At 35.6% G+C, this 13,271-nt stretch overlaps 1 protein-coding gene across 1 annotated transcript in view; it reads right to left on the reverse strand.

Moving 5' to 3' along the window:
• Positions 1 to 2,168: 2,168 nt before the first annotated feature.
• Positions 2,169 to 13,271, reverse strand: part of hspa12a (heat shock protein 12A) — a 32,076-nt gene continuing 20,973 nt past the window's right edge. The window contains exons 8-13 of the mRNA XM_026285718.1: positions 12,399 to 12,485; positions 10,805 to 10,909; positions 10,400 to 10,658; positions 7,904 to 8,007; positions 5,985 to 6,716; positions 2,169 to 5,819 (exon numbers count right to left, since the gene is read on the reverse strand). Of these exons, the coding sequence (XP_026141503.1) occupies positions 6,085 to 6,716; positions 7,904 to 8,007; positions 10,400 to 10,658; positions 10,805 to 10,909; positions 12,399 to 12,485 (1,187 nt within the window). The 3' untranslated portion in view covers positions 2,169 to 5,819; positions 5,985 to 6,084. The remainder of the gene's footprint in view (positions 5,820 to 5,984; positions 6,717 to 7,903; positions 8,008 to 10,399; positions 10,659 to 10,804; positions 10,910 to 12,398; positions 12,486 to 13,271) is intronic.

Consider the following 13,271-nt stretch of genomic DNA (forward strand, 5'->3'; position numbering starts at 1 on the left):
TAAGTAGGCAAGATTATGATGTCTGATATATTGATTTTGCCGTCATTTAATATTTTGCTTAACCACTGTACAATAAGTGTGACATAAGATCTATGAAAAGAAGCTTTTCTTTCCATCTTCTCATTTATAAAGATCATGATCATTCTGAAGAGAACTCTGGTGTTTTTTCTTAAATGTATCTGTTAATTACAATCTTTTTGGATTCTTGCATAGACATCTTATATAGTCACAAAGCCGGAGATATCGAATACCATCAGGCTCTATGTTTTAAGGCCCTGAGATCTTTAAGAGTTTTAATTGTTCATAAACTGTGCGCTCAAATTTCAGTCAAGCCAATCTACAGAGGACCAAAATGTCCTTGATTTCAAATAATCCAGCAATTATATGTTCTTGCCAGGACAAGAAAACAGTGGCATTTCTTTTTTTTGAACGGAATCAGTCATTCTTCGAAGGACACAGGAGTTAAGTGGCCACTTCTGAGTATAAAAACCTCATTGAATAAAACAGGTTACAGTTCAATGTCTCATACATTATAGCTCATTGCTGAAGGACCTAAAATGTAGTCTGTGAAAACAAACTAAAAAAAAAATGAAGGACCCTTTTCCTTCTAAACAAAAGCATATACTCTTGACAGCTCCATAGAAACTGAAAAACGGCTTATAAACTCTTAAAATCTGGTGCCATTATGTACTTTAAGTTGATGTGTCAATGAACTAAACCAAAGTCTGTGAGAATATTGCTTTTATTTGTGCGTAGAATGGTAGAATTTACAGATAGCAAATATGGCATTGCAATTAAAAGACTATTTTAGATGGATATACATAACTGAAGTAACACTGCCATGAATCTGTCTGAAAGAAATCTATTGTGAAGTCAAGGTCTCTGACAAAAACCACCTGTTGACGTGCAGGGGTCAGTTTAAATCTGTATTTATTTGCACATTTTTCTTTTTACCTTAAAGGAAGTGCTTGAACAGAGGCTGTAGAGAAAGTGTAATAACACCACATTTATGAGGGATAGTGTCCAGAAAGAAGTGAACTTTTGATTATAGAGTGCATCACAGAATTCAAACAAGCAGCACTCTAATTACTCTCTAAACCATTTTTTATTTAAAATGAAGGTTCACTCAAATTACGTTTATTGCAGCCATTATAATAAAGCACCCTGTCGAAGTACAGAACAGCCTATATGGAGAAATCTACAAAACTATTTGTCAAAGTGAGCTTTTTTGTTAAAAAAAAAAAAATTTAAACAAATGTATGAATTGTGCGGTGTAAGCTTGATTACCGACACACTCCCATGGCACTACTGTATTTTACACTTTGGTGACTTGGCGGCTCATTCGTATGAATTTGTCTCATTCGTATGCTTTTGTTCAATCACCTCACCACCCACTGATGGTTAGATTCAGTTGTGGACCTTTATGCTTACCTTTTTTCTAGAAATCATGTGTTTCTGTCAGGGTTAAAAAAATCAATTAATCGCGATTAATCACATCCACTACAAAATTTTGTGTTTACATAATATATTTGTGTACTGTGTATATTTATATGTACATATAAACACACAAACACACCTACATGTATATATTTAGGAAATATTTACATGTAAATATATATATATATATATGTGTGTGTGTGTGTGTACATATTTAAATTATTATATAGAAATATATTACACATATTTCTTAAATACTGTATATACATGTGTGTGTATTAATACATATATTTAAATATACACAGTACACGCACACACACATTTATTTTACTTTTATTTGGGATGCATTTAATCGATTTGACAGCCCTAGTTTCTGTACGAATCACATTATACAAAATTGTGCATTAATGCCTTTTTTTCTGTTTTTTAACAAGGTGGAAACACTGTTAAACAGGCATTTTGCAAACATGACTCCCATTCCTGCAAGCACTATAGAGTAATTTCCTCCATTTATAAATGTGCCAATCTCTGCCTTTATAAGGTGTATGGTTTTATTGTTAACTGTAAAAAAAAAATGTAAATGCAATTTTCATCACATAATATTTGACATTTTAATCTCCTAAGTAAGCATTTCAATGATGAATTAGCCTCCCTCTGATTTAAAAGAGAAGAATGCTTCAGCACAAGGTCGCTCCAGTAACATTTCATCCGCAAGGAACACAACACAGACATTTTTTTTGAAATAAACATACTTTTTATTGGGTGACTGTTTGGCTGTTAGTACTTGGCATCGATTGAAATACAGTTGCAAATCTTTTTGGATGTGCATATGGCAAGAGCAGAGACAATGTATACACTGACTAAAAAAAAAACAAGTAGGTATAGTCTGTGAGTTTACACAGTGAGTGAAAGTCCACGTCAGCTCTATGACTGAGCAGCTATCTTGGATCGAAGTGAATGACTAGGTGACTTTCAAGCATTTTAAGCACAGAATCTAGCAAACAGTGAAATTCTTCACCCCCCCCCCCCCCCCCCCCAAATCCTATGAACTGGTGCATTTTCTCCTAGCTACAACCAGTCAAATAAAATAATGCTGAAAAGCCATTCAAAATCAAATTCACAGTGAATTATTAGCAAATGTCCCTCTTCAGGGATGAGTGTCTTAATACCTCAGACGGCGTGATCAAAATCAAACTGAAAAACAAATAGATAGTGCTCTTTATGTGCTTATACAAGCACATCATAGCAATAACTACATTTTATAAAGAGGCTATACATTGTTATCATAAAAAAAAAAAAAATAGCAAAGCTGCCAATGACCTGGTATGGTGCAAATCAAGTGAAGAACAAAAGCTAAAGTGTAAATCAGCAAAACAAGGAGATTTTATCTCTAACATTAACCCTACCAACACTCTCAAAGCAAAAAAGGTGTGTTTAGTCACAAATCTGCACGTTTGTAAAGGTGTATGTTTATGTGTGTGTGCTCTGCCCTACAGGTGCATGCACACATATCACATGTGATGACATCATTTCCTGCTTCTACTGCCTTGCACAAGCCAATGAGAGAGTGATCTGTAGTAGCTTGGGTTTTATTATACAGCGATTATTTAAAATAGAATAAATGAACATTACAAAAAAAAAATTTATTTGTTGGTCTCTCATGCGAATCGTGCAAAGCATATGCGGTTATTTGCAATTAACAATCACATGAGCAGCAACTTCAGATTACATTGAGAAGCTTTAGCGTTTTATCCTGTGTGCATCTTGCTATTTATTTCATTTTAATGATATTATATTGTTTGATGATATTTTATTCACAATCTGTGGTCACCCTGGCAGACGCTTGGTAGGATTTTTAGAGGGAGACGTTTGATCCATCATGTTTTTGATCCATGATCTGTGCTATTATCACAAAATGTAATTGTCCTTTGCAATAACTATTTGGCGCACTGTATTGCTATGCAAATTTATGGAAAAGCAACCACATGACAGATTTTTCAAAGAACGCCATAGTTGAGTTACATGCCGACTTTCAAATAATACAAATGTTCAGTTATCATCACCTTGATTAATACATTTCCATAGCAGCCTTATAATTTTGCAGCTGAAGCTCTGACACACAGACTTCACATTGGCAGAATAGCATGATGGAAGAAGTGGGAATAAAATGTGGAACGTCACATTGCAATACCTTATTGCTTTCATTTTTTTTTTTTTTTTTTTTTTTGTTGTTAGTATCGCATTTGTCTCAATATCTCCCAAACCAAACTCACAACTATTGTTCTCCTCTACAGACCACATACACAACAGTCACCTCATTTCCCAAACCAAAATATACCACAAACTTCAAATTTCAAATAATTGCGAGTAAAGTTGTTAAGGTAAAAGGTTTTCAAGTCTTGGGATCTTTGCTGTAATTTCTAAAAATGAAGCAAAACAAAAGGCATTTCACACAACTGCATTTGGGAACTGGAAAGTTGGGGTAATTTTGGTCTACATAGGGGTGTGGTTCGGGGTTAAGGTAAGGTTATGGTTTTGGGAATGGGATTATAGTTTTGTCTTGGAGATTATGTTTGGGTTTGGATTAGGGTAATGTCTGAATTTAGTGTTCATATGAAGGCTGGTGAGAGTGGAAGAAAGAATGTGTGCTCTTAAGGCCTGCATACACACACTGCTCATAAAGCCGCTAATGCTAAAACAACGCTAAAAATCTGTACAATATCTTTAAATACTGTATATACAGAAATAAACTTTTTCATTTGTGACATATTCTCCAAAATAATATCCTAAATAAAAAAAAAATGAAGAAAAAAAAGGAAAAAAATAATAATTGGCTTCTCTTTCTAAGGAGCAGGATTAAAGGCAACTAGCATATAGCAATGGCTATCATTTCAAATCATGTTTCAGGTATGGCTAGCGGTTTTTCTGTCACTGCCACTTCAAACGATGATTAAGATTCACATTCTAGGATTTATGTGTTCTCATTCTGCTTAGAGCAACATACTGACCAACAATATGAAGATATGCTGAATTATGCAACAAACAAAACGGCGCCCTCAATCTCTCTGCTGTCTAGAATTCCTTGAAATACAAAAAAAGAAATGTCAACATAATGAGATGTAAAAAAACCCCACAAAAAATAAAAACGGTTTTCCACGTAGTCCAGTAGCACTGATGGTAATTTTGTCACGGGAGTCAGCACCTTTGTGATGTGTAGCTTCGGTAGGTTTCGGTACCATCCTAAATGTTTGAGATGAAGAACATACTGAGTTTCAAAACGGTCACCAGTCCAGGAGACAAAACCATCTGCTTTACCTCCTCATCATATCCTCAATGAATGAACTGGTTCTAGACTGGGACTTGGAGGTAACAGACCAGAATTTAAGAGCAAAGCAGTATGTTTTTGTGAGCGAACGATATTATATTTCTGCCAGACTAACATAGCTGCCTTAACCTGAACTTGTCTTGCTAAGTTATTACAGGGTGCTATTCCAAACTGCACTACTAGCAATACGCAGCTGTATTTTGGCTCTATCCATGCAGAGTTTGCATCTCTGTGCAGAAAATAGCCACTAAGACTACAAATAGACTATAATAGATGCATACAGAGAATAACAGACTGAGCCTAGATGAGTGTCGATGAGACAAAATGAACTCGACTTTGGCCAAATAGAAGAAGTTTCATCTGGAGATAAGTCCAGTCGTAGACCTGGAAAATGAAGCGACCAAATAAAATAACATGAATGGCACAACCATTCAAGCAAATGTCAAACATGGAATATTAGTTGAGACTCCAATCCTTCATCTCTCGTTCATTCTCTATTTTTAGTTTTCTCTTTCTTTTCTCTATCCTTCTACACTGCCAAACTATTTTAATCAGCATTTTGTCTTGCTTTCCAGGTAAAACATCTAAACAGCCTTTAAATGAGAAATAACGACTTTAAAATAGTCTTAATATTTTGCTTCTAAAGAATATATCTGGAATGAGGTTTTTACACCATACAGTTCTTTTTTTCTTTATTGTTGCATGCATAAATATAGAATTTAGCGGTTGATGTTTATAACGAGAAAAAAAACTTGGTAAATTTACATTTACATTGGTAAATAAATGTAATTCAATATAGTACTGTTGACAAGTTTAGGGTTGGTAGATTTGTATGTTTTCAGAAGACATCTCTTATGCTCACGAAGACTGCATTTATGTGAAAAACACCATCAAATAGCAATATTATTAAATATTAATATTTACTTTTTTTTAATATTTTATCATGTCATTTATTCCTGTGAATAAGCTGAATTCAGCAGCCACTACACCAGCCTTTCATCATGTCGCATGATTCTTCAGAAATCTTTTGAATATGCTATTTTGCTGCTTAAGACACATTTATTATTTTTATCCATTTTGAAAACAGTTGTGCAGCTGATGAAAGTTTGTTTGCATTTGCTTGAAATATGAATCTTTTCGGACTACTTTTAATCATTTGAAAGTGTTCTGGCTAATTACATGTATTACTTTTTCAGAAAAAAAAAGAAAATTCTAAAAACAAGTTCTGTCTTCCTTTAAGAATGTCTGGATATTTTCACTGGAAAACATAACTAAAATGCTGAGTTTCTGCAGTGTGTGGTTTACTCATCCCTCATCTTCCTCTATTGGCTAAGGAAATCGATGCTAGCTTTGACACTGCGAGAGGTTGCCACATCGACAGCCATGGCTCTTATCTCAGTGTCTCCGAACTGCATGAGCGTCTGGATCTCTCTTCGTGCTGCCGGACTCTCAGTACCGCTCACATCCAGCTTCAGTGTACCACACTTCCTCACGCCTGGGTCCGTGATGAAGCTGACCGACTCTTTTTCTGAGCAGTATACGTGAATGACGATCACCTGCTGTGACGGTTTCGCCGGTGTGTAGCTACGCTTTACCGTTTCTCCCAGCGCCACTGACTGATCGGTGGAGATGAACGTATCGAAGACATCGGTGCACCAGCGTGTACCTTCCTTTACAAGCATCTTCTCCGGCGGGTGCTTCCCCTCTATGAAACGGTTCAGGACGCCCACACCATAGGTGAGCGGAGAGCGGCGCACCTTTATGATGCTGGGATCCAGACCGAATAACACTGCCCCTTTGAGGATGGTTAAGCCCACATCATGCGGTATAATAATTCGGCTGCGGCCCTGAAGCATATTCTGAACGGCCTGCTGCAGCAGCGGAGACTCTGCGAATCCTCCCACCAGGAAAAGGAACTTGATGTCTGTCACCTCTGGCCTATCAAATAACTCAGCTGGAGAACATATGAAGAAGAATGAAAGCAGGGAGAGAAAGACAAATGAGATTTTGAAACGAATATGGCATTAGTCTTTCATAGAACAATTGAACACAACGGAATTTAACCAAAGAACATTACGCATTCCTCCAATTCGCATGAAAATGACAAAAAATGCGGTTTACTAGCATTGGTGTCCCTGCTTGTAGTTTTTGTTTGAATGGATACAGATCACAGCTGGGCTCGACCAACATAAGAGCCGAGAGACTGAGTTCTGACCCAGTTCTGTGCGAGTATTTTGGGCAGATGGTCGAGAGTCCTCTGACTGGGACAACACTCGCCCTAATTGTGTCTCCCAATGGCTCATTAGTTTATACAGCTTTACACATTCTACTAAAGCCTGGAATACATTTTTGCCTAGATTTTTGCCCAATTCGCAGTCTGTAGGAGTTGGCACTAGTAGTCTGAATATTGGGCAGATAAAGGGTAGTCAGCGGACAGATTTCACAGAAAATCACATAGTATACTGTATGATGGGCACACGTGATTTTAGGCAATTTTTAATCTCGAGACTAAGATTCCATGTTTGATATTCTGGGATACCATACTATACCAATAAAATGAAATATAAATATTAGATGGGGACACATGGGAAACTGTTGCCTTGGCAAAAAACTGAAATAAACAAAATAAATGCCAATTCAAAATATTGTTAAAATGTTGTTTAACTATGTCATGTTGCTGTTATGTTTATGAGATTGGTATGTTGAAAGATTATGTAACTTAACTACTGTTATACAGCTTATGAACAAAATAAAAAAAACTATTCATAAGAATATGAGTCACAATTTAGCCTAACCATACTTTTAGTGTGCAGTCTGTAAGAGAAATATGGGAATTTACATTAGGAATATATATTTTTCTGCACCCTTACTATGGTTTTAATCCTTTTAACTAATCTTCCAATTAAGTATTGTTGCCATTTTATCTGATATACAAAGAAACTTAATAAACCATGTCTGATTCTAAATAATTGAAACCTTTTATTAAATACATACATGTCTCAATGGGATAAATGGCCCTTGTATCAAGAACACATTACTTTCCATTAACACCCAAATCCAGACAAAGGACACTCACATCTCACTAAAAACTCCAGAAATCAATAGAATATTATTGTTCCAGTAAAACGGTGCATTACTCACTCAGGTGCTGTATAATGTGGTCTATAGTTGGTTTGAACAGTGCATTCATTGCATCTGGGCTCATCCTCAGCATGCCTTGTGAAGACCACTTCACAAATTCAGCACTGCAGAAGACAAATGAAGACAGAGAGAATGAGAGATAGAGACAGAAATGAATAACAGGTTATCCTCACTTGGCCTCAGTGCAGGTTAAAAGGTTTCTTCACATATGGAAGAATACTGAGAAGCTTGACATTATTGAGTTGACATGATTAGGTTTTACACTGCAATAAAAGTCAGCCCATGTGTGCTAATAGCTGTGGTTTCCAGTAAACAGATGCGTGATGCAGGGCTGACTGAGTGCTCAGAGATGCCTGACTTGCAGGCTTGTTGGAAAAACTGTCCCCTGTGAGACATAAGAGCTCAAAATCCATAAAATGCAAGTTAGAGTAGTCTTACTCGTGACTCGCAAATGATTATCTCATTACTGTGTTAGGAAAGAATACAAAATTGAACCATTAAACAATGCAAATAATATAACAGGCTTGCATTTTTTGAAATAATAAAAATCTAAAACTAGATAATTTTGCCTCACTTTTGTCATATCTGCTACTTTTACTCTAGAAGCAGCCATTATAACTAGTTTTGGATGACTGGTACTTTAAATAGTTTTTTGAGAAAGGTCTCGTTTTGCTGCAATGCTAAGAAAATTGTAATCTGTCAGTGCTACTGGGTGAAAATGGCAAATTAATATTCATGACAAGCTGATAATAGCTCATAATGTGCCCCATCACTCCTCTTTTTAGATTGTACCTATGCCCCTTGATTATGAGTGTGTTTAGCACATAGTCAGCAATCACACACACAAACAAACATGGTATTCATTTAGCTGACTTGGCCATCTTTATACAGGGCCTGAAGGCTTATTGAATGGCTGTGTGTATGGTATTGACAGCAGTCATGAATAGACAGATTAACTCCAGGGGCTGTAGGTCACACATGCCTGACCTCAAAAGAGGCAGACAACAATTACCGCAGAGGTGGAGAGTCAGCAGGACTCACAACAGTCACCAGTTTATTACTATAGAGAAAAGAATCAAATCCTGATCTACAGTATGCATAATACTATACATCTGATTATTAAAACGTAACAAAATTGTATATAAATAAAAATATAATATATATATATATATATATACACATTTAATTTAGTCATTAATCAGACATACTTACAAATGAGGACAACAGAAGCAATCAATTGTAGTAAAATTATTAAAAACAGATCCAAAACTAAAAGCTAAAACTTTATAAATACTACCTGTACACATTTTACACAATAACATCTGATTTAAAGAAAAAAACTCAAATGCGTGTGTGAAAACATGTAATTTACCACAGTTTAAAGTGTTGGAAAAGCTTGAAAATGCACCTTGAAAGTGCTTGAATATGAATTTAGAAAAGATGTAAGAACCTAAACCACTCAAAATAATAAACCACAAAGATATCAAAACAATGCACTACACTCTACTGTGCAGAGCACGAGCGCTTCTCTGCTGTCTTCATAAGTGGAAAACAGGAAGCTTCCGATAGCACATGAAGTCGTGACTATAAGCACATTGCAATCTTTTCTGTTAAAACAACAGGGATCAGTGGTTTGTTAATGTTGGTGCTTAGCCTAAATAATTTTATTGGGAACGTTTATGTGAGCGCTGCTGCAGTCTTCAGCCCACCCCTAATGCTCTCATTGGATGATGCCTATCCCAAGCCATTACTGATCAACATCCTACCCCTCCAGTGACCCATTGTTTGTCTGTATGTGAATTCAGAGCAAGTGAGCAACAGACTTTCAAAATAACAATATTAATAATTAGAAAAAAACTGTTAATGTGCGATAAAATAATTTACGCTGTTTATTAATGTGTTAACTTGGCCAGTCCTAATATATATATATATATATATATATATATATATATATATATATATATATATATATATATATATACCGTATTTTTCGGACTATAAGTCACACTGGACTATAAGTCGCATTTATTTAGAACCAAGAACCAAGAGAAAACATTACCGTCTCCGGCCACGAGAGGGCGCTCTATGTCTTCAGTGTAGACTACAGTTCATTTGTCTTAGTTCGTTTCTCTCGGTTCATGTCAATTTAATTTGATAAATAAGTCGCACCTGACAATAAGTCGCAGGACCAGCCAAACTATGAAAAAAAGTGCGACTTATAGTCCGGAAAATACGGTATATATATATATTATTTTATCGCACATTAACAGTTTTTCTCAAATTATTAATATTATTATTTTGAAAGTCTGTTGCTCACTTGCTCTGAATTAAATTTTTTTTAAGAAATACATTTAATATATATTTATATATAATAGAATTACATTTTTCAAGCAACACAAAGGAGGGCAGATAATGACGAATCCTCCAGTTTGAAGCAAATAATCTGGGAAGGTGCAACTCAACTGGACTGTATTAACGGGTGATATAGACACTCACTTGCTCTTCCTCAGCGCATGCTCTACGCTGTGTCCTCTGAATTTCTTGTAGTAGTCGATGAAAGAGAAGGGCAGGTTAATATTCAATGGATTGCTTCGGTCAGGAGCTGCCGCTCTCTTACGAGATTCAAATGCAATCATCAGATCCACCCAGGCAGCCGGACGCTTGATCTTAAACTGGTCAATGAAATCCTGTCCGAATATCTTACACAGGAGCTTCTCAAATTCATAATCTATACCGATAGAGCCATACGGGCCTCCTGCAGAGAGGATGCAAAGAAAAAGATGATCTCAGATTCTTAGAAATAATGACATTTCAGAATAACAGACCATTATTTACAGGAAATAAAAGCTTTGAGCAAAATGTTAATCGGGAGTTACAGGTCATAAGGGTTATGTCTTGTACCTGAGGCTTTGTAAAGCTCCTTCAAGTGCCCTTCCGGCATCCGAATCTGATGCACAGTAAGATCCACCGTCCCTCCTCCACAATCCACCACCACATAACGGTCACCTAGACAGCAGCAGATACAGCATTAGAGGGTCACCAGCAAAAAACTATTTCATCAGGATGGATCTAAATCTCATCTGGTGACGTTTTATTCTCTTTCAGGAACTCTCTGCAGATGTGACTGAGTGCTTTTGCAAGGTGTCAGGGGAACGGTGACCTACATTCGGGGTTCACTGTTTGGTAACTCAAGTAGAAGCCTTTGGAATGAAAGTTTTATGTAGGTTCTGTAAAATATTCATAAACTGTATAAGATTATTTAAAGAGACAGTTCACCCGAAAATAGGGGGGAAAAATTACTCTTTCATGATGGTTTTTATAAAAAAAAAAAAAAAAAAAAAAACGTAATGAATTTGAATTAAAATTATCTTCATTTGTATTCGACAGAAAAAAAAATCATACAGGCTTTGAACAATATTTGTTAGTTTTTTTGTGAACTGCTCCTTTAACATTGAAAACACTGAACACTGAATGCAATTTGAATGATTTTTGAACATTCTTTTGCGTGAGGGTTATTCCAGCAGTGGTGAATAGGCAACGTGTGCTGAGGCAATACTAATGGTTGAGCAGCTGCTAATTCAGACGTCAGAGTTAGGGCACTAAGCGTCTTCTTATCTTCTCAGCAAGGGTGCATCTAGTCTCAGTGGGAGCATTCAAGGACCAGCCAAAGTGTGTTTGCTGACTGTCCAATGCTTAACGGTCACAAAAATCTCAAGTTCTAATCTGACTGACTGTGAAATAATCAGTCCTTTGATCATAATTAGGTAATAAACTATAAAAATACAATGATAAAAACCAGTTAACTTATTAACTGTAAGTTCCCTTAATGCTCAAGTTCTCCTAATGGTGAACAACTGTATTCGATCTAATGGGACATTTAAAGTCATTTTAAAATATTACTGTCATCTATCTTATCATTTACAGTGAAAAAACAAACAAACAAAACAACAGGAAATTCATAGATTTGTGTGATACATGATATCTGATGGGTTTTCACTGAAATAAATATTTCTTCCGAGTTTTTTCTTATCAGTAATGCAAAATGTTAAATTATATTTATTGTCACCATGATGGTGTTTTGTATTTGTGTGTGTGTCACTATGCACCTTTTATATATGTATTTACCTCAGCTTGTGGAAAAGATACTTGTAATGAACTTTGATTAAACATTACATTTTCTCTTTACCACCTATGTTTTTAAGGTGGTTGTCAGTTTGTTATAAACAAAAAAAACTGATGTATTATTTCAGTTCATGAAATACAAAAAAAAAAAAAAACATCTTTCAGTGTATCTAAAGACAGGCTAATATTCTAAACATGGTGTCTGTAACACACTCCCACACTGCTTTCTTTGTACAACTGAGATGAGACTAGTGTGCATCCATCCTAAGAGCTTCAGATTTGAGGGTTTCTTAACTTATGACAGCAGCATTAGAAACAGCAGGAGCAAAATACTACAAGAAGAAAATAAAATGTGTGAGAAGACAGACTCTACCTTCAGTGAGTTCAGACCAGAGCTCTCCTATGACATTCTCCACCACAAAGGTGCGGCTCTGTCGGTTACGGCGCACATGCTCCTTGGCTGGTTATTGACAGAGAGAGACAGGAAGTGTGTGTGAGAGGGAAGGCAGCGTGAAGCTGTTTTTGTGTGTGTGTGTATGTGACAGTTCTATTGGCAAGGCGACAGAATAAGAAAGGAATTTGGGCTGAATGTGCTTTCTTTAAGCAGGAGGATGCTGCCAAAAAAAAAAAAAAAAAAAACTTCTGAAGGAATGCAAGACTTTTTTTAAGTTCAGGAAAATTCATCAAATGTAAAGGGAAACCAGTAAAATGCTGTAATATTTTTAGGGATACATGATATTAAATTTCTGGTTAAAACTGGTGAGCTAATAATTATTTTCACGTTATGCTGAAAAAAAAAAACCTAACACTAAAAAGTAACTTTAAACACTAAAAATAAATATAGGCATCAACCTTATAATGTACAGTATGAGCATGTATATGTATTGTTATATTTGCTAAATTAAAAAAATTCTTAACTTTTGTATGTTAAAGAGTAACTTTAAAAGGGTGTTAGATGATAGTAAAGCAACAATATTAACTAATATCAATAAACAAGAAAATGTCTAATATTGGAAATAACTGGTATGGTAGTAATATACATTGTGCATACCTAGAAATGTTCAAACATGCAACTATCCTCTATATGGGGAAAAATATTTTTGCAAATGTTCCCTGTAATACAGACACTGTTAAACAAATGAAATGAAATAACCTGCAGTAGATTATCTGAAATAAATTAGATATTCAGTACATCTTTCCACAATTACTTCCTCTCTTTTTCACTTTCTTGATCTTCCTGACTGCA

This window comes from Carassius auratus, chromosome 17, assembly GCF_003368295.1.
Source record: "Carassius auratus strain Wakin chromosome 17, ASM336829v1, whole genome shotgun sequence".
Lineage (NCBI taxonomy): Eukaryota > Metazoa > Chordata > Actinopteri > Cypriniformes > Cyprinidae > Carassius > Carassius auratus.